Consider the following 21,308-nt stretch of genomic DNA (forward strand, 5'->3'; position numbering starts at 1 on the left):
TTTCTTATTACCACCTCGCCGGCGCGATGTTGTCAATTAGTGCGTCAGTGACGTTTGATAGGATACGTTCGGTAATTGGTGATGATGACACATGACACTACCATGACACTACTCTACGAAAAATTACGAAATAAAATCAAAATTTGATTCAGCTGGTTTTTGCTTGCTTTCTGGGCTAATATTTATTCAGAATTTGTTAAAAGCTATGAACTGGTACTTTAATTAGCATAGCTTAAAAAATTTATATTAAAATAAAGCCGAAACCAAATTAAAACTTAAGTCTAAAAAGAAAATCTAGTTTCAATAATCATGTCATATCAAAATGGTCGCTGGCGTTGTTCTTGTGGGTCTTTTTCAGTTCATGTATTGGTCAATCCAGTCCCTATAGGCCGACACTCTGGTTTTCAGGCCAGTGGCACTGCAGTCACCTGTTGAAGGACAATAAAAACCCCATCCGTCATTTGATTGTAACCAAAATGTCTCGTATAATCAGACACTTACTTATGGTGTAGCTGTTGATTCCGATTACGGTCCAAGTCCCTGGAGCCGGGAGGATAACCACTGGGCCGCCGATGTCACCCTGAAATTTAATTTAGTTTTAATAATTACCTTGAAAAGTGAAAACTGTACGGTGGAGAGGGAATCATTTTCTTACTGCGCATGTGAATACGTCCGTCGAACTAACACAGAGACTCGTGTCGGAAACATATCTTCCAAAGTCAGAGTCCGACCTGCATTCGGAGTTGGCCACCAAGTCAACTTTGGCCTGAAGCAGATTTTGGCTGGGAGTATTGATGTCTAGAATTGAACATGAAGAAAAAGCATGTTACATTTTAACCAATGATAATTTTCGGGGGATCCTTCGTTACTTGGCTGTCCCCATCCCAAAATAATGGCTTTTTTGTCGGCGTATTGGTCGGGGTCGGAACTGGCCGGTGGCAAACAAGCAGGTGCAACAGTCCTGGAAAGCACCACCGGCGAGTCCAAAATAATGATGGCTATATCATTGGCCTAATTAAAAGCAGATGGGAGTGAATTAAATATTAAAAAGGAGTTCCGTTCTGATTGAATTATACTTACGTAGTTGGCAGCATTGTATCGGCTGTTAAGATAAAGTTTGCTGATTCTCCTCGTCATTTGGATTTCGGTTGGCCCCGTCGCTCCAATCAACACAGTTACACCCGACATTTCAATCAAAGACAACCTATACATGCCAGAAAAGAAGTCAGACATTTTAGTGCAATGAAATGTGTGTGCATGAATGAAATTTTAAATTACTTTTCCATGCATTGAGCAGCCAACAATACTCTTGTGTCGCTAATCAAAGTTCCGGCACAAAAAAAGACACCGGCACTATTTTTCAGGATTACCTGTAATCAAATTATTATAGCATGTTATATAACGTCATTATTAACGAGGATTTCAGCGATTTAAGTAAGAAATAAATCAACTCACAATGAACGGCCAGGCATTCTTTTTGGCTTGGACCACTACCTCAGGTTCGCCCCCTTCTGAAAGCGAAATCCTTTCGCTAATCGCTGTCCGATCATGGTCGTGATCACGGTAGGGGAATTTGGTCGGTCCACGGCCGCACTGAATAGCTGGTGCTGGTGGGGGTGCTTTTGTTGTCGTTGTCGTTGACGTTGGTCTTGGTGTTGTTGTCGTTGTCGTTGACGTTGGTCTTGGTGTTGTTGTCGTTGTCGTTGTTGTTGTCGTTGTTGTTGATCTTGTTGTCGTTGTTGCTGATCTTGTTGTCGTTGTTGCTGATCTTGTTGTCGTTGTTGGTGACCTTGTTGTCCTTGTCGTTGGTCTTGCTGTTGTTGTTGTCGTTCCTGAAATTTGTAGTTGTTTTACGTCCTGCTTCTCGCCAAAGTCTTCTTCTTCTTCTTCTTCGCCATCAAACTGCCTAGCAGATGGGGCACCTTCACGGGTATCTGCCCGGGTGCTGAGACCAGGGAATCCAAAAGAATAAGACCATCCATTATACCAAGGATGATTCGTCATTGCGTAAGGATCGAAAAATGGCAGCGGAACGAATACTGGATTGAGAATTTCTTCATAGACGTTCCTTCTGTCAATAGGATCAGCATATTCCGATCCCTTAACTGAAACTTCAAAATTCATTACATTCAAAATATATTTGAATCACTGTAAAAAGGAATGATTAATTTTTTAATACAATCGATGACGACGGCGTCATCTGTACGAGTGACTTGGGGAAGGAAGAAACCAGCGACAGGATTGAAGCTGCCCAGTAGAATCACTGTCGCGAAAAACAGGATGATTTCTGTAAAATCTCTTTGGATCATTTTCCTAAATACGTATGATTACGTGAAGAATCGTTTAATTAGTAAGCAAATATAGTTGCAGAACTTTAATCAGACTGTTGGTGTGTTTAGCCAAAACATTTCAGAAGAGAAAAGAGCATTACAAGTGAAAATAACTTACACTTGAATGAAATTCTATTCTTATTGTTCTAATTTAAAAAAAAAAAAAAAAAATTAGTTTAAAATTGTAGTACCTCGATTTTTGCCTGAAGGTTGTGTTGTTTGTACTTCGACGAGACGTCTGATTAACTCCCGAGTGGGGCTTTCTTTATATTGCAGGAATTGAGGACGCTCAAGGTAACGCCCTGATTCAGATTTGGAAGAATTTGCATATACTGCGTACGTTAATCGAGCCAACGCCTTTTGAAACTAATTTAAAGGAGTGAAATAAAATAAGTTGCAATAGAAAAGTTGCTTATTTGCGGTGCCGCAAGGTAGGTACGATGGGTTTCTGTAGTCGGTCCGTCTAACTTGGGTAAATCAACCCTCAACAGAGGAATTGTTCAATTGCGCTCTCATGTTCTTGTCTCTCGACCTTCATCGTGATCGAAATGCAAATCAAGTTGCTAGCCTTCTATACTCTTAATTCGGGAGTAGAATAAGTTCTCGTTATCTTGCTGGTGTATTTTTTGGTTATTAATTATTATTATTTAAGACTTGTCCAGCGGTGAATCTATCGTGATAAAATTCTATCAAATTTGCAAGTGTCGTGACGACTAAAAAAAAAGTCAACGACACTTAAGGTTATATAACATGAACATGTAGTTGCTACTATTAGTAATCTGAAATGTTAAATTCCACTCCTATTGATTGAAAACTGCAAAAACAAAAAGATTAATAAATAGTTCATTTGATTTAAAGTCAATTCAGTCACATTTATTTTGATAAAAGAATAAGAACAACGTATAGCTTACCTATTACACCTACTTCATTATTCAAATGAACGGCTTCTAAACAAACTGTTGACTGGATACATAAGGAAAAATTTATAACTCTTACTCGCTCACGTTCAAGAGAACTGGTCTTTTTTTTTTCTTTTAGATCGGATCGAATCGCCCTGTCTTTTAATAAAACTCTTGTTCTTGTCTTTGCAACATCACTCGGTTTGCTCATTGTGGGATAGTTCTTGAACGTCAAATATGGCATGGACGTTGACATTGAAACGACCGAAAACCGGATCTTACTACTAACTATAACAAACAAGTTTGCAATCGGAATAATTGTAAAAACGAATAAATTCACAGTTGCTCAATTCTGAAATGCCGAAAGAAACGACGAATGCTGCTGTACGGAGTTTTCAAGGATTTGCATACTAAGTGTTGAACGCAAGAGACGGTGTCCGAGTGCAATAACATTTGAAGGTGAGTTGGTACAGCACAAGAAGTACATACTAACTAAGTCATTTTTCAATATGTAAGCAGCAACATCATCAGAACAATGCCAAGAGTGATTAAAAAAAGCGACATTTTATACTTGATTTCGTTATACAAATATCCATGGGTTTTACACCACCTATTTGTGTGTCTGTTTATAAAAACAAACTTCAAAAGTTGATGAGTGATTTTGCAAATTCATTGAGAAATCACTAGATAGAGGAAACATATCGGCCACAACAGGGTCCAACAATCTCAACTCACACTGAAATGACAAGCTGACCAGTGCTTCCACTTTTTGAGAAGGGGGTTCCCTAGAACGTTGCCAGTCTAGGGACACAAATCCTTAAAAAAAAAAAAAAATCCCCAGAAAAATCCCTATCCCCATTTTTTTCTAAATCCCTAAATATTTCCCTAGAATTTTCAGTAACTGTTCAGTTATTTTTTATCCGTATTCATTGGAATAAATAAAAAAATAAAGGAATAGAGCAGTCTAACATCCTGCGTTGCCATCAAATTTGTGTCCAAAATGGCCAATCAGCGTACAACATCTTTAAAACGCTGTACGCTGATTGGGCCATTTTGGACACACATTTGATGAAACGTGGATTTTAGACTACTCCATAAAAAATAGCGGGAATAGCAATTTGGCACCAGTGGTGCCATATCTATCACTCACTAGCCATAAAATCCTTAACGACTAATCAAGTAAGGCGAAAAATTTTTTTTATCCCTAGTATATTTTTAATCACCCTAGACAAACCCTATACCCTAGATTTCAGAATTTTCCCCCTAGATTGAAAAAAAAGGACCAAAATCCCCCTACAAAGGGAAATATCCCTAGAAGTGGAAGCACTGAAGCTGACAAGTAACAGTGTAACACCCCCCCCCCCTCACTCCAAAACGACGCCATTTTGGACGAAAAAGGAAAGCGGCGGCCATGATGGATTCGTTTCCTTACCAGTCTAAAAAACACCCGGGTGATTCAAATATTGAAAATCAAACTAAACCGCACTTTTTCTCGATAGTCTGATGATGAGATAACTTATTAGAATTTACTGATGAGGAAGGTTTACGAAAAATAGAATGAAGATTTAAAAGTTGCATTACCTCACAAAAAATACCAAATATGAACACTCTAGTTTTAGTTTCCAGCAATGAAGAAAAAACAAGCTAAGATAGCTGGTTTCTACTTCGAGTGTTAGCATAATTGCCAAAATATTCACAACGGATGGGGGGAATTTCAAATTATGGAACTTGCACTGCAGAATAAAGGTGAAATCAATTATCATGATTCAAACATGTTGATTAGAAAGGCCCGTCAGCCGGAAACCATTACTCGCTTCCGTAAAGCATTCGATCGATCCTGAACTTCAGGGAGTTGGGGATGACTCCAACTGAGTATATACTACGATATGATCACAAGTATCATAATTAAATTAGCTTGACATAACTTAAACTATGCATTCGCAGAGCGTTGCCATCATGATGAAAACGACTGGAAATTGGGATCAAATAAAAATGACTATCAACAAATTAGGAGGATGGGATTCCACGATGGTAAAGCGGAAATTATTATTATCTAGTAAAATCTTTTAAAAATGAAATCAGTAAATAATCGAGTCAGCTTGTTTTTGCTTGCTTGCTAGACTAATATTTATTGAAAATTTTGTTTGTTAAATGGTATGCTCTGCTGCTTTAAATAGCATGGCATGAAATAATTAACATTGGTGAGCCGAAAACGAATTAACATTAAAAAGAAGATCTGAATTCGGTTTCCATAATCATGTCATATCAAAATGGTCGCCGCCGTTGTCCTTGTGGGTCTTTTTCAGTTCATGTATTGGTCAATCCAGTCCCTATAGGCCGACACTCTGGTTTTCAGGCCAGTGGCAGTGCAGTCACCTGTTGAGAATAAATTTAAAAAAAAAGATAAAAAAGTCATTTGATTGTAACCAAATGTCTCGGATAATCAGACACTTACTCTTGGTGTAGCTGTTGATTCCGATTACGGTCCAAGTCCCTGGAGCCGGGAGGTTGACCACTGGGCCGCCGATGTCACCCTAAAATTGATTTTAAAATAGTTGTAATAATTATCTTGAAAATTGTACGATGGAGAGGGAATCATTTTCTTACTGCGCATGTGAATACGTCCGTAGAACTAACACAGAGACTCGTGTCGGAAACAAATCTTCCAAAGTCAGAGTCCGACCTGCATTCGGAGTTGGCCACCAAGTCAACTTTGGCCTGAAGCAGATTTTCGCTGGGGGTATTGATATCTAGAATTGAACAAAGAAAAGGCATGTTACATCTTAACCAATAATAATTTTTTAGGGATCCTTCGTTACCAGCCGTTCCCCATCCCAAAATAATGGCTTTTTTGTCGGCGTATTGGTCGGGGTCGGAACTGGCCGGTGGCAAACAAGCAGGTGCAACACTCCTGGAAAGCACCACCGGCGAGTCCAAAATAATGATGGCGATATCATTGGCCTAATTAAAAGCAGGTGGGAGTGAATTAAATATTTAAAAAAGTAGTTCTGATTAAGTTGTATACGTACGTAGTTGGCAGCATTGTATTTGCTGTGAAGATAAAGTTTACTGATTCTCCTCGTCATTTGGATGTTTGTTGGCCCCGTCACTCCAAACAAGACAGTTACACCCGACATGTCAATCAAAGACAACCTATACATGCCAGAAAAGAAAACATAGATTTTAGTGCAATAAAATGTGAGTGTATGAATGATATTTTAAATTACTGTTCCATGCATTGAGCAGCCAACAATACTCTTGTGTCGCTAATCAAAGTTGCAGCACAAAATAAGACACCTTTACTATTTTTCAGGGTGACCTGTAATCAAATGATTGTAGTGTAATAACGTCATAAACGAGTATCGCTAGTAAACAGCGATTTAAGTAAGAAATCAAACAACTTACCACGAACGGCCAGGCGTTCTTTTTGGCTTGGACCACTACCTCAGGTTCGCCCCCGTCTGAAAGCGAAATCCTTTCGCTAATCGCAGTCCGATCATGGTCGTGATCATGGTAGGGGAATTTGTTCGGTCCACGGCCGCACTGAATTGCTGGTGCTGGTGCGGGTGCTGGTGCTTTTGTTGTTGTTGTCGTTGGTTTGGCTGTTGTTGTCGTCGCTCCTGAAATTTGTATTTGCTGTCCTACCGTTTGCTTTCCTTTGACCTCTTCTTCCTCATACTGCCTGGTAGATGGGACACCTGCTGGGTTACTACGTCCAGGATGCCCGTAAAAGAAAGACCATCCATTGTACATCATCTGCTGTGGGTGCTGGTACATCATGGCGTAAGGATTGAAAAATGGCTGTGGAGCGAAGGCTGGATTAGCATAGACGTTCTTGCTTTGAATGGGAGCAGCATATCCTGAGCCCTCAACTGAAATTTTGAAAATGTATTAGATTTACAGCAAATAATTAAATTGTAAAAGGTAATTAATTTGCAATACAGTCGATGATGACAGCGTCGTCTGTACGAGTGACTTTGGGAAGGAAGAAACTAGCGCCAGGATTGCAGCAGCTCAGTAGAGTCACCACCGCAAACAAGGTGATGGTTGAAAAATCTCTTTGATTGTACATCATTCTCCTATAAAATATGATAACATTAGGAAGGAATCAGCTAGTATTATATGGCAAAGTGTCAGACTTCTTGCTGAAATAAAACAGCAGAGCAAATGAATTTCAAGTGATAAAAGACTGAAATCTAATTTACACTCTTAATAACTAAATAACTTATATTAAATTGTATTACTACCTAGATTCTTGCAGAAGGTTGTGTTGTTTCAACTTCGACAAGATGTCTGATGTCACTTTCAAGCAGGGCTTCCTTTTTATTGCGGGATTACGGACGCTCATGAAGATCCGCCCTGCTTATTCACATCTGCAGAAACTGCGTTGAATTACTGCGCCACCGCCCTGTTAAATATAAGAAATTGATAAAATGAAATAAATGACAACTGAAAAGCCGCTCATGTGAAATACAACATGAGATGTGGCGTGATCTGGTTTACCTTTACATAAAGGCATCGGTTATTCAACCCTCGGTACTCTTTTTGATGTTGGATTGCGACTTGTTGTTGCTGTGCTTTTGACCTTCATCGTGAGCGAATTGTCAATAAAGCTGTTGGCCTTCAATACGCTTATTCGGAGGTTGATTGAGGTCTCGCGGTACAAACTTGTTCCCGGTCCAAGTGCATTTTCTTATTTGGGTTTACATATTTTAATTTAACAAGTATTAACATTTTAAAATAAAATCGTCACGATGAAAATCGTGAAATATTTTACCTTTGATGTACAACACACATTGAAGTCAAGATAGGAATAAGAATTCAACTACTAGAACTAATTTAATTACTACTAATTTAATTTAATTTAAATGTACTAAGAAATCAGCGAATATTTCAAGTTTTTTTAATTTAATTCATATTAAGACCTGGTTGAAACGTCATTTTGATTATTTAGCTTCATATAACGCATTGAGTTGATGACTTTCCAGCTTTTAAAATTTGTTTGCTTCATTTAAAGAAAAAGAATGGTTAAAAAAGCGAGTTACTGCTGACGGAATAAATTATAGAAAAAAATTTGCAAGTCAAAATTGGCTCGTGTGTAAAAGATTTGATTGCATCTTTCAGCGAACAACTCTGGTTATTCTCTTTGAACCGCTTCGCGGCATCCTGTATCGTCGATTGTTCTTCGACATGAAATATGGCATGGACTTGTTGGCACTGAATGGACAGAAAATTGGAAAACTAACCATCGCCATCGATAACAAACAAGTTTGCAATCGAAATTATTGCCAAAAAAGAATTACCTCCCTGTTGTCCACTTCTGAAATTAAAATAAAAAGAAGCGAAATGCTCCACATGTCACGTAGAAAATTGTCAGTTATGCAAAGCAGGACGAGACAACGTCGTACGCCTCACCTTCAACAACATTTGAAGGTGAGCAAGTAAGTACACTGTAACGAGTATTTTCGGAGGGTTTGGGCGATATCGCTGGAACACTTCCAAGTCTGATTAAAAGAGCGACAAAATTAAGTAGATGGCAATATGCAAATAGTGAGAAAGGGACAATGGGTTTTGACTTGTTAATGTAGTACGTGGGGAGAACTTGTAAGGGCGGTTCAGTCAACCTGCAATGAACCGACCTTCTCGAATAAAAAATCTTTCACATGTGAGTGGCAGTCACACGTGATTGTCACACGTCTTGTGCCACGTCAAACTATGGATTCCATTCAACAAGGTATAACTACCCAGCCCATATATGTAAAGTAATATCAGATTGCTGCCATACGACAGTTCACTTCGATGAAAAAGGACAGTAAAAAATGCTCCAATGCCACAAAAATCGTGGACTCGACTTTGTCTTTTGGTTATTTCCACTTGGCGGTTATTCCTTGAAATTTCAGTCCAAATGTAACTGTGCAGGTGTGAAATTTCACTCGAAAAACACTAATAATGAAAGACGTTCGCACTGTCTCATCATCTCAAATCACACTGACGGATGAGTCTGCAATGACAAACTAAGTCCCAAACTAGTTATACCATTATGGAGGATAGGAAAGCGGTCATCATGGATTCGTTTCCTTACCCTGCCTTCTATAATCTATAAAAAGCTGATTCAAATTAAATACTGTCAAGAGCTCAAGACAAAATACGACCCGGTTGATTGGCCATTGATTGGAGTACCTTGAAAAATAATTCTTAAAATTAATTTTGAATTAATTTATTGTTTTTTCTTACGTCAGAAACCAGGCACGGAGCATTTTTTAAATTATTTAGACAATAAATAACTTGCACTTCCTTGTTAGTTGTTATTGAAAATGGCAAATTAAAAATTTCGGATTGAATTTGTGTCGTCCATGTAGACAGCCATCTTTTAAGCAAATTTATCAATCCAACTCCTGAACGCCGACAACCTGGTGTACACGCCGGGGAAATTCGGCTGAGCGCATCCTGCATTCATCAATGATCAAGTGTTAATGGGAGCTAGTCTTGACTAACACGATTTCAAATCATCACCTCGTCCAAAGCTGACGATTCCAACTTGTGTCCAAATTCCCGAGGCCGATTGAACAACTAACGGGCCACCGCTGTCACCCTAATTGATAAAACATAATTATATTTCTCTTTTCTTGCCACTCGATGAAGTAAGAATCAAACGTACTTGGCAAGAGTCTTTGCCTGGAGCAATAGCGCAGAGCATAGTCGTCAAAAGATCTGGAAATGAAGCCTTGCATTTGGCGTTGGTAATGATTTGAAGTGTCACTTGTTGAAGGACATCCGCTGGATTTCCGCCTAAACATTAACAAAGCGTCATCAGAAGTAATTAACTGCGATGTTTTCATTTGTTTTATACCCTCTTGCAAATTTCCCCAGCCCATGACGGCCGCTTGCTTTTCGGCGAATTGGTCGGCATTCGAACTGGGCGACCCCAAACAAACGGGAGAAATGACCGAAGAATAAGTCACCGCCTTATCCATCGTTAGAATGGCGATATCGTTGGCCTAATTGGAAAAGTAACGATGAAACGGATCGGTTCAAAAACATTTAAAGTGAAACGAAAAAAGGCTGTGGTGTGACTCATTATTTACATTAGTTGCATCGTTGTAATCGTTGTGAAAGACCACGCGAGAGACCCTCCTAGTCACTTGGGCGTCGTTTCGTGTGTTGAGCGCTTGGTTCCCGACGGTGTGCATCCCAAGACGGACAGTCAATAGAGAAATCTCAAACAAAGACATCCTGCACAAAAATCAAAACAACAAGTCGCACATCAAACTATGAATTAAACTTTGTTTTATTCGATTTGATGATTTCTCACCTTTCGACGCAATGCGCCGCCGTGAGGATTTTGGTTGGACTGATCAACGACCCGCCGCACAGCACTTGTCCATTAGCCATCAATGCCACCTGTCAGCGATCATTTACCAATGCAATTAGGTTTTTAGGAAAAATCAAAGATGAGAAAAAACAACTTACGACAAAAGGCCACGAATTCTTGGCGGCTTGACTTCCGCCGACGATTCCGACAATCTGCCGTTGGGGGAGTGCGGTAGGTCCGCCGCCGCAGGCAATCTGGAACTTGGCTTTACCCAACAAATTCCTGCCGTCGTATTCAACGTTGGGAGATTCGGCGACCGTCGGCAGTTCAAAGTTGGACGGGGCATAAATCCATCGATCAAAAATGTTCGATGGCGCGTGCTGTCGGTAATTCATCAACAGGCCGGGCATCATGTACTGTCTGGCGCTGCGGGAGCCGGACACGTCATCACCTGTAAGACATAACAAAACACGCAACGTTAATTATAACATAAAAAACAATTACATATCTCGTTTCTACTAACTTTGGATCGTTGTAGAGTCACTGGTGTTGTTTAGGTTAGTGGCCTGACTGGAACATGACAACAAGAGCAGACTGATGACACTAACGAAAGAAAAGATTGTCAAAGAATTCGCCATCATCTCGCACCTGTCAAATCCAAAGGGAAATAAGTAACTCGAGTCAAAATTTTTCGTTGTTTTAAGTTTAAATAAATTGAAGTTACCAATTTAGAATCGTCTTGAGCTGTACCGTCCTAACAGTGCAACTCAAACCAAACGTCTGAGTTAGTTTCCTAGAGTCTGGCGCTTCTTTTATCTGTTGGATGAAGCGGTCGACGACGACAGTGACCGATGTGACGAACCTCGCAGATGATGAAAAAAAACATTTCATTTGCAATTGAGCGTGAGCGATTGGATGCATCTCGCCAGGTTTTCCCTTGATATTATGCCTAACACTCTGCACGAAAGTCAGTGTCCTGTATGTCCGTGATATACCAAGTAGACCTTGGCCTTTGATGGAAACAAAAAACGAGATGCAAATAAATTTGGTTTTTCAGTCTGAAATAGGACAACAATTCATCACGTTGTTTTTGTTACCTAAGGAGAATGAGAAAAACGTACTTGCTCAGTACACAACAATTGGATAGGTTAGATTGTATGTACGTGAGAATGTTGACATGATCAGACGTTGCTAAAAAGGATTGGAGAAAATAAAAAGAGTCCATTGAACTCTAAGTCTGTTTTGGTTGTGGTGTGAGATTTGAATACAATACGTACTGCTTGTTGGCTGGCTGCCAGTTGATGACTCTTCATCCAACCGCATCCAACATCCTCGCTTTGCACAGTTAGGATGCTAATGCATTCGTTTTCAAACACTTCCAGGTTGAGGGAACGGCATTTCAGTTTAGCTCTCCATCACCATTCCATTTGGTGGTCAGCAGTATGATTGAACGACCCTTGAAAATAAGAGAGAAACAAGTTTCATACCAAGACGGAAATGTCTGAAAAGTTCACAGTTTTCCCATGAGGAAAACTGTTTTCACATGAGGAAAACTGTTTTCACGTTTAGGAAATCGATCATGAGAGCTAAAAAATTTCCGACCTAATGCAACAACATTTAACACAACAATTTTATACAGTTTGCACTATAACTGTTAACGAGCTATTTCAAATACTTCCCCGATAATACTTATGCAATAGCTAATGCTAAAAAAAAAGATTGGGAAATTATTTAATGAAAGACATCCTATAGTTAACTACTAGAAAGATTGGTGACAAATAAAATAACAAGTTTGTGTTTGTTCTTCGTGCGGTTGAGAGAAGAAGCCTAAATATTGAACTATCAATGCGTTAATGCGTTATCCCACCCACATCAACAAACGTGCAGAAACGAGTGATATCCTATATTAACACGTAAAATGAATACCTAACCAGCGGAAAACCATTCTCATTCTCTTTTATAAGTAAGATTAAAAATTATATCTGGAAAATGAACTGAAACACGTCGCGTACGTACTTTCTCATCATTGCTTGGCAGTTGTAACTCAGCTGAAATGCAAGGTGTAGACTAGATGTGATCCTGCACTAAAATAGAAAAGATAATGATTACCAGATATTTATGAAACTAAATCAGATATAGTGTCTGATACGGTTTGTTTTGTTGGAACATAAAAATCACAAGCCCCAGTTGATTTGAATTAGATTTCTTTACGCTGGTATACATGATAGAATGTGGTGGATTCAATACCTGATGGAAGTTGCTGTTTGTATTCCCTAGCTTTCATCTAAACTCCTGACGCAGTCCTGAGTTTGAAGTGTAAAAGTTATGAGTAATATTATGGTTCAACTTGAAATAAAAGATTTCCAGATGAACATCCTACTCGAGAAAACAATACGCGATTGGGATTTGCCCTGATGAAAGAAACAGAAAGTCCCGACAAGCAGAGACCAGAAAATTCACTGGATCAATCGTGACATTCAGCTGCAGGGAATAATTGTGAACGAGCCGAATTATGTCTGCTGCGATTTTGTCACAGGTGTCAAGTGTCAACTAATTAAGCTATACACTAATACAAATGATTGGCGTCACGATAAAACTGAAGCAAAAACAAACAAAGCCTCTAAAACAAGAGAATGTAAGGATTCAAAGTGTCGGCCATCATGGATTTCATTTCCTTACTCTACCTCCTGGTGTAAAGAGCGGCTGATTCAAAACGTTGTCAAATTAAGAAATGTATTCAATATTGCCCATGTTTGGACAATGGACACAAGAAGACAAGAGACGTTTCATAAAAAAAAAAAAAAAATTGCATTTTGATTGTTTTTTAGATGTGGCCTTTACGAACATGGGCCAAACTACGTGGCCTTGACTAAGGCACTTGAGGCATTTCCCAAGAGAATTCAGAAATTAAATTGAGATGAACCAGTTGCTTGCTTGCTTGGGCTAATATTTATTCAAAAATTTTTTTCAAGCGGTACGCATTGGTACATTAAATAACATGGCTTGAAGTAACTAATATTTGTCAGCTGACCTTGAATAAAAAAACATAAGAACTAAAATTTAAGAATTCATAATTTCATGTTGGTCGTCGTCGTCATATCCTTGTGGTTCATTTTTTAATTGATATATTGGTCAATCCATGTTCTGAACGCCGACACTCTGGTTTTCAGGCCACCAACGCCGCAACCTATAAGGATGTTACAATTAAAAATAACCACTTGTTCATATCATTTCAACCAAAAATCTTAAATAAATATTTAGACGCTTACCCTGCCCGTAGCTGTGGATTCCAATTACGGTCCAAATCCCTGGCGACGATTGGACGACTAATGGACTGCCAACGTCACTCTACAAGTTACAATTTTAATGAGCATCTTGAAAAGTGAAAACCTCGATGATGGTTGAGACTCGAGAGAAAATCGTTTTCTTACTACACATGGTTGTTGTGCTTCAGATTTGACGCAGATATTCAAGTCCGAAATGTATTTTCCAAAGTAATCTTCTTCCCTGCACAATGAGTTGGACATCATGTGAACCGTGGCTCGTTGAAGGGTGGCGCTTGGGTAACCTACTGGAATTGAATTAAAAAACAAAAAAACAATGTGTACTATTTAAAAAAGAGTTAGGTGCATCTTTCGTTAATTCGCGCTTATTCCTTCAGGAACAGAATTTGAAAATAAAATGAAACAATAACAAAAATAACACACACGTTAGGTTATAATCAATAAATAAGAATGAGTTTGTGATCTTTCGTTACCAGCTGTTTCCCATGCCAAAGTAACAGCAGTTGTTCCCCATCCCAAAGTAACAGCATGTTGGTCGGCGTATTGGTCGGGGTCGGTACTGGCCGGTGGCAAACAAACCGCCCCAACAGTCTTGGAAAAAATCACGGGCACGTCCAATGTTACGATAGCAATATCATTGGCCTAGTCAAAATCGAGTAAGAAGTTAAATCAAAAGCCAAAAAATATTCCCGTTCTGTTGTGACAGCCACTTACATAGTTGCCAGCATTGTATCTGCCGTTAAGAACCGCACGAGTGACTCTTCTCGTCATTTGGGCGTCCGATGGATATATCGAATGCACTCCAGTCGAAACAATCAAGACGGACGTGTAAAGAGTAGGCATTCTGTGTGGGTAAGAAGAATATACTACATTAAAAAGAACCATATAAATACAAACATATTTTGTTTTCTTACCGTTCCAGACACTGAGCCGCCAGTAGAACTTTGGTGTCACTAATCAAAACTCCACTGCATGGCACGCCAAGGATACCTATTAGAGGTGAAATCACTGACACGAACACCTATTATTGATTTATTAGAATTTGTAGTCATTACGTACCCTGGATTTATTCAGGATGACAACCAGGTCTACTAATCGCGATAAACCAAAATCGACTTACCATAAACGGCCAGGAATTCTTTTTGGCTTCGTTGGTTTCAGCAGGGTTCATTTCGGTCATCGGTGGCCAGTAGGGATGATGAACGGGGAATTTGGTCGGTCCACGGCCGCACTGAATCGCTGGTGGTGGTGCTGCTGCTACTGGTGCTGGCGTTGTCGTTGTTGTCGTGGTAGTTGGTGGTACCCCCTGACGCATACTGTTATCAGCAGTAAGACTAGGAAGTCCGTTTAAAGTGGGCCATCCGTTGTAAAACATTGGTTGTTGCTGGTACATCGTTGGATAAGGATTGAATGTGGGCAGCGGAACGGGTCCAGGATAATAAGCCATTTGGACGTCAGGAACTGAATTTTAAAAAAATTATCAAATTAGCCAGTATGCAAATTATAATGGGGCAACATCGGTATCATACAGTCGATAATGACGGCATCACTTGTCCGAGTGACGCGGGGTAGGAAGGAACTAGAGGCCTGGCAGCAGCTCAGCAGAGTCACCACCGCAAAGGTGAAGATGATTGGAAAATCTTTTCGGTTGCCCATCATTCTCCTAAGCTCAGATAGTGTTTTTAGAAAACATTAAATTCGAGCATATGAATTTGAATATAACAGCAGAACAAATTCAAGTATTTCGGATGACTAGAATTCAATTTATATACGTTAAATAAATAAAGTGATATCAAGTTTTAATAATACCTCGATTCTTGCAGATGGTTGTGTTGTTTCAGCTTCGACAAGACGTCTGATTTCCTTCCCAGCAGAGCTTCCTTTATATTGGGGGATTGAGGATGCTAATGAAGATCCGCCCTGCTTATTCACATCTGCAGAAACTGCGTTGAATTTCTGCGCCAACGCCCTTTTTAAATCAAAGTAAAGAGGGTGAAATAAAATCAAGCATATTTGGAAATTTGCTCATTTCTTGCGAACATTTAAGGCGATGAGTTTTCTAGTCGGTCCTTCTATAGGATCGTCATCAAGTCATCGGTTCTCTGCTCTCGACCTTCGCCGTGAGTGGAATGCAAATCAAGCTGATGGCCTTCTATATAATCTTATTTTGGCAGATTCATTTGATTACTCGCTCTCTTGCTGCACATCAAGCTTGCTTTGCAAGAAGACCATTTTTACCTGGATGACTGGAATTAAGTGAACACGCAATATAAATCAACTCATTTTAATTTTCTCTAACTGTGTGCTGGACCCGCTGAAACTTTTGTTCGTATTCAGGTGATCGGTTTTCCGTTATGACACGAGTAGAATCTTTCATCCTGGAACAATTAGGATCATCAATTATTTTCGCTCAATTTCAAGGTTCACTTGATTAGGTCTTGTTATAGGTTGGCAATCGATTTACTATTCTGAGCAGCAACTTGATTAGCTTATTGGTGATGACGCTTTACCTTCTTAAAATTTGACATGCAATTTTAAAGGAAAGATAAACGACCATCGCTCTAACTATAAAATACTCGCATGCACTCGAATTGATTCAAGATAAAACACAAAATAAGTGTCAAATGAAAACCAGTTAATTGGCACGTGGGTGAAGCCAGACAAACTAGAAAAACTTTGGAAAGGTTCCAGTTTCCTTGCAGGTTGATCTAACTTCCCTTTGCAATTCTCCTGACTTGTTAGAACAACCCATTGACCTTCCAGGACAATTTTTTGTTCTTTTGTTTTTCCCCACCTGACGACAGTACGTGATGTCGCCAAAGAATAGTACCACCCAAAATTGTTATATAAAAACTCAATATAGCGAGAAGAAACAAGCTTCCTCCCAAAGTCCCAAGACGGAAATATGTCGGAAAAGTTCACAGGATTCCCGTAGGAAAACCATTTCAATCAAACCGTAAACAAACAATTCACAGTATTTCCGTTTTCACGTTGGGAAATCGATCCTAAACCTAAGAAATTTCTAATTTAATGCAACAACATTTGACACTTTAACGGTCGCCACTGAAATTTGTAAACGGCCCATTTCAAATACTTCTCCGATAATACTTTTAAAGCAATAGCAAATGCTTAAAAAATATTGATATAAACAAAACAAAGAACAACAAGGATATGATATTCTAGTTGTTAGAAATATTGGTGATAAATAATTAAATCTAAACAAGTTTCTGTTTGTTCCACGTGCGGTTGTGGCAGAAGCTAAAATACTGTACAAAAATGCGTCATATCTCTCTTCAATAACCGTTTCAAAACGAGCGATTTCCTTTAAAGCGATACGGATTCCTAACGAGGAAAAGTCCCTTTTGATTCTCAGCCGTGACTTAGGATAAAAGTTTTTATCTGGAAAAATGAACTGAAATACGACGTGTATACTTACATTACGTACGTTCTCATCATTGCTTGGCAGTTGCAGCTTAGCTGAAATGCATCATGGTGTAGACTAGATCCTGCACTAATAAAATAGAAAAGAAAATGCAAACAAAGACGATTACCAGATATTTATGAAATTAAATTAGATATAGTGTCTGATATGGTTTGTTTTGTTGGAACATAAAAATCACAACTTCCAGATGAGTCAAATCTTTACACTGGCATGCATGATAAAAATGTGGTGGATTCGATTGTTTCCTTACCTGCTGGTGGACATTGCTGTTTCTATTTCCTCACTTGACTCAAAAGGATCCGCTCGTCCCAACAGTTCTGAGTTTGAAGCAAGTTCTGGCTGGGTCATTTCCTAGTTCAACTTGACCTAAAAGATGTCCAATTTGACGAGCCCGAGAGAGGCCCGTCTAGCAGACCCATCCGGAAATGCACTGGGTGCTTATTCATCCATTACTTCATCATTGGCGTACACTCGTGCATGAAATAACATGGCATGAAGTAATTAATATTAGTCAGCCGAAACTGAATAAAAATACATAAAAACACAAGAGTTGGTATTTCATAATCGTGTTGTCTTCATATTCTTGTGGTTCATTTTTTAATTCATATGTTTTGGTCAATCCATGTTCTGAACGCCGACACTCTGGTTTTGAGGCCACCAACGCCGCAATCTATCAAAGCAAATACAAAACCACTAATTATTTCATTTCAACCGAATATACCTTGCCTTGAAACAATTACCCTTGGCGAAGCTGTTGATTCCAATTACGGTCCAAATCCCTGGCGACGTTTGGACGACTACTGGACCGCCGAGGTCACACTATAATGAAGTCCCATTTTTATTTTGTATTTTGGGATCTTGAAAAGTGAACTTTGTTGGTTGACAATCATTTTCTTATTACACATTGAAGGTTTTCTTCATCATTGGATTTGACGCAGATATTCAGCTCTGAAATATATTTTCCAAAGTAATCTTCTTCCCTGCACAAATATTTGGGCAGCATGCCAACCGTGGCTTGTTGAAGGGTGGCGCTTGGGTAACCTAGTTCTGGAATTGAATTAAAAAACAAAAAAAAAAACAATGTGTACCATTTAAAAAGGAGTTGACGGTGATATTTCGTTACCAGCTGTCCCCCATCCCAAAGCGACAGCATCCAGGTCGGAGTATTGGTCGGGGTCGGTACTGGCCGGTGGCAAACAAACCGGTCCAACAGTCTTGGAAAATATCACGGGCGCGTCCAGTGTTACGATAGCGATATCATTGGCCTAATGAAAATCAAACGGGAGTCAAGCGGAAACAAAAAAACAAACAAATATTCCCGTTCTGTTGTGACAGCAGCCACTTACGTAGTTGCCAGCATTGTATTTGCCGTGGAGAACAGCTCGAGCAACTCTTCTTGTCATTTGGGCGTCCGATGGATAAATCGAATGCACCCCAGTCAAAACAGTCAAGATCATAGGAAATATCGAAGGCATGCTTTGAGCGAAAAGAGAATTACTATACGTAGATATTTGTAGGAAATTATAAATATTTGTTTTCTTTTTACCGTTCCAGGCACTGGGCCGCCAGCAAAACTTTGGTGTCACTAATCAAAACTCCGCTACATGGTTCGCCAATCAACATTATAGGTGACAGGTGTACCTATGAAAAGAAATGCAGTCATTAAGGACCATTACTAATCGCGATTACAGTTTAAAAAAACAAAACCAAACAAAATAATGAATCAACTTGCCATGAACGGCCAGGAATTCTTTTTGGCTTCGTTGGTTTCGTCACGCTTTCTTTCGCTAATCAACGACCGGTGGTGGTGATGTACGGGGAATCTGGTCGGTCCACGGCCGCACTGAATCGCTGGTGTTGTCGCTGGTGCTGGCGTTGTTGTTGTCGTGGTAGTTGGTGGTACCCCCTGACGCATATTGGGACTAGCCGTTTGGGCGTCAGGAACTGAATTCAAACAAATTCATCAAATCAGCCAGAACTCAAATTATAATAGGGCAATATCTGTATAATACAGTCGATGATGACGGCATCACTTGTCCGAGTGACGTGGGGTAGAAAGGAACTAGAGGCCTGGCAGCAGCTCAGCACCACCGCAAAGGTGAAGATGAAAACTGTTGGAAAATCTTTTCGGTCGCCCATCATTCTCCTAATCAGATTGTGTTATTAATAAACATTCAATTCGAGCATTTCAATTTGAATAAAACAGGAAAATAAATGAAATCCAAGTAGATACTCGGATGATTAAAAATTCCATTTACATTTTATAAATAACTAAACAGACATCAAGTGTTATTTACTTAGTACTACTTTGATTCCTGCACAAGGTAAACTGTGTTGTTTCAGCCTCAACGAGATGTCTGATTGACTTTCCAGCAGAGCTCTTTCTTTTTATTATGGAATTATGGACGCTCAAAAAGTACCGCCCTCTTAATAAATATTTGCACTTTGCATCAACTGCGTTGAGTTGAGACTGTGCTGTGTTCTCTAGACGGTTTTCCTAGAGCACCGTTATCGAGGGTCAAACACCGACACTTTTGTTGTGATTTTCCATTGCGACTTTCACTCTCGACCATCAGCGTGAGTGAAATGTTAATCAAGTCGTTGGCCTTCCACACACCAAATATGAGGGTGGATTAAGATTTTGCTATCTTGCTGTTTATGGTCTTATTAGTGCATCTAGGGAATGGCGAACAAGTCATCAGTCATCACGTTGCCAAGAGAATATTGTGAAATTAAATCAGCGGACGAGTCGACTGAACCAACAAATATCCAGATGATAAGGAGAATGAGGAAAACAAAAAAATTTCAGCATGGCAAATACAATCACTATAATTTCATTGGACCGTATATGGTGATGTATAATAGCTACTTCCAAAACTATACCGGCTTGCGTGCCACCGGCTGGCCAATGCATAACACGTGCAGTGTCTGAATGAGTTCTATACGAATGCATGCACATGTGCAGTAAGAAAATGATTCGACCTGAAAATCTAGTTCACTCGACTCGCATATTCATTATGAAATTCTATAGTTTTCGGCTGATTATTGTGTTCCAAAATGTCTTGCCATTCGGTTTCGGCTGATTATAGTGTTTACTAATCGACTAGCACCGAATATAAAACAAAAAGAACAATAAAAAGTGTCAATTGAAAACCAGTTCATTGGCCGGAGACATGCGTAAACCAGACAGCCACTTTGCTCGAGAAACTAGAAAGTCTTCGCATAGTTTACCGTTTCCTTGTGGGTTCATTCAGCACTGCTCTTTGCATACACCAAAGAATCAAAATAACAACCCAAAATTGGCACATGCACAAACTCAGTAGCAGTGTTGGGTGTCTGCATATTTAAATAGCAATAAGTCAATGTTGTCGCTCTTTTTGAAAATCAGAGTTGGCACTGTTCCAGCTTGACATCGCCCAAACGAAAAATTACTTGTACTTTACTTGTTACGTTTTCACACGTTAGGAAATTGACCATGAGCTACGAAATTTCTGATTTCTTAGAAACGAGCGATTTCCTGTTACACGCAATGAATACCTAACCAGGAAAACCCTTCTCACATTCAGCCATGACTAAGGTTAACAGTTATTATCTGGAAAAATGAACTGAAACACGACGTGTAAAGCCTAGGCCTACTTACGTACGTTCTCATCATTCCTTGGCAGTTGCAGCTCAGCTGAAATGCATGGTGTAGACTAGATGTGATCCTGCACTAAAATAGAAAAGAAAATGTTAATAATCATATATTTATGAAACTAAATCAGATATAGTGTCTGATACGGTTTGTTTTGTTGGAACATAAAAATCACAAGCCCCAGTTGAGTCGAATTAGATATCTTTACACTGGTATACATGATAAAAATGTGGTGGATTCAATTGTTTCCTTACTCGGTGGAAGTTACTGTTTCTATTCCCTCTCTTGTCTGAATAGAATCCACTCGTCTTGACAGTCCTGAGTTTGAAGTGTAAGTTCTGAATAACATTGTGGTTCAACTTTAAATGAGATTTTCAGATAGACCTCCCACTTGAGAAAAAATTAAG

At 39.3% G+C, this 21,308-nt stretch overlaps 2 protein-coding genes and 1 long non-coding RNA gene across 11 annotated transcripts; all 3 read right to left on the minus strand.

Moving 5' to 3' along the window:
* Positions 1 to 1,754: 1,754 nt before the first annotated feature.
* Positions 1,755 to 3,980, minus strand: LOC124338393. Of its 3 annotated transcripts, none has more exons than XR_006917780.1 (4): positions 3,801 to 3,980; positions 2,522 to 2,632; positions 2,180 to 2,313; positions 1,755 to 2,111 (listed from the first exon to the last, which is right to left on the minus strand). It is a non-coding gene; the product is annotated as an uncharacterized LOC124338393 (long non-coding RNA). The 3 variants fall into 3 exon arrangements; XR_006917781.1 differs by having other exon boundaries at positions 2,522 to 2,696; XR_006917779.1 differs by having other exon boundaries at positions 2,522 to 3,980.
* A 1,347-nt stretch (positions 3,981 to 5,327) lies between these two features.
* On the minus strand, positions 5,328 to 21,265 carry LOC124338259 (chymotrypsinogen A-like). 4 transcript variants are annotated; one of them, XM_046792358.1, is made up of 10 exons: positions 21,156 to 21,265; positions 20,912 to 20,974; positions 19,280 to 19,413; positions 14,946 to 15,286; positions 14,740 to 14,846; positions 14,540 to 14,669; positions 6,049 to 6,190; positions 5,837 to 5,979; positions 5,685 to 5,763; positions 5,328 to 5,605 (listed from the first exon to the last, which is right to left on the minus strand). In XM_046792358.1, the coding sequence occupies exons 1-10, from the start codon at positions 21,248 to 21,250 to the stop codon at positions 5,532 to 5,534; spliced, it is 1,308 nt and encodes a 435-aa protein (XP_046648314.1). In that variant the 5' UTR covers positions 21,251 to 21,265; the 3' UTR covers positions 5,328 to 5,531. The 4 variants fall into 4 exon arrangements, with proteins under 4 accessions (XP_046648314.1, XP_046648313.1, XP_046648316.1 ...); XM_046792357.1 differs by lacking the exons at positions 14,540 to 14,669; positions 14,740 to 14,846; positions 14,946 to 15,286 and adding exons at positions 6,259 to 6,382; positions 6,457 to 6,548; positions 6,635 to 7,101 and having other exon boundaries at positions 5,377 to 5,605; XM_046792360.1 differs by lacking the exons at positions 14,540 to 14,669; positions 14,740 to 14,846; positions 14,946 to 15,286 and adding exons at positions 6,259 to 6,382; positions 6,457 to 6,548; positions 19,000 to 19,211 and having other exon boundaries at positions 5,377 to 5,605.
* LOC124338269 (tryptase-like) lies at positions 9,464 to 12,692 on the minus strand. 4 transcript variants are annotated; one of them, XM_046792382.1, is made up of 12 exons: positions 12,558 to 12,692; positions 11,810 to 11,997; positions 11,639 to 11,732; positions 11,266 to 11,551; positions 11,065 to 11,189; positions 10,700 to 10,992; positions 10,542 to 10,630; positions 10,315 to 10,462; positions 10,080 to 10,227; positions 9,888 to 10,018; positions 9,743 to 9,821; positions 9,464 to 9,676 (listed from the first exon to the last, which is right to left on the minus strand). In XM_046792382.1, exons 4-12 carry the CDS (start codon positions 11,460 to 11,462, stop codon positions 9,600 to 9,602), a joined length of 1,287 nt encoding a protein of 428 aa, XP_046648338.1. In that variant the 5' UTR covers positions 11,463 to 11,551; positions 11,639 to 11,732; positions 11,810 to 11,997; positions 12,558 to 12,692; the 3' UTR covers positions 9,464 to 9,599. The 4 variants fall into 4 exon arrangements, with proteins under 4 accessions (XP_046648338.1, XP_046648336.1, XP_046648339.1 ...); XM_046792380.1 differs by having other exon boundaries at positions 11,819 to 11,997; positions 12,558 to 12,625; XM_046792383.1 differs by having other exon boundaries at positions 11,663 to 11,732; positions 12,558 to 12,625.
* Positions 21,266 to 21,308: the final 43 nt, after the last annotated feature.

Source organism: Daphnia pulicaria, chromosome 4 (genome assembly GCF_021234035.1).
Source record: "Daphnia pulicaria isolate SC F1-1A chromosome 4, SC_F0-13Bv2, whole genome shotgun sequence".
Classification (NCBI taxonomy): domain Eukaryota; kingdom Metazoa; phylum Arthropoda; class Branchiopoda; order Diplostraca; family Daphniidae; genus Daphnia; species Daphnia pulicaria.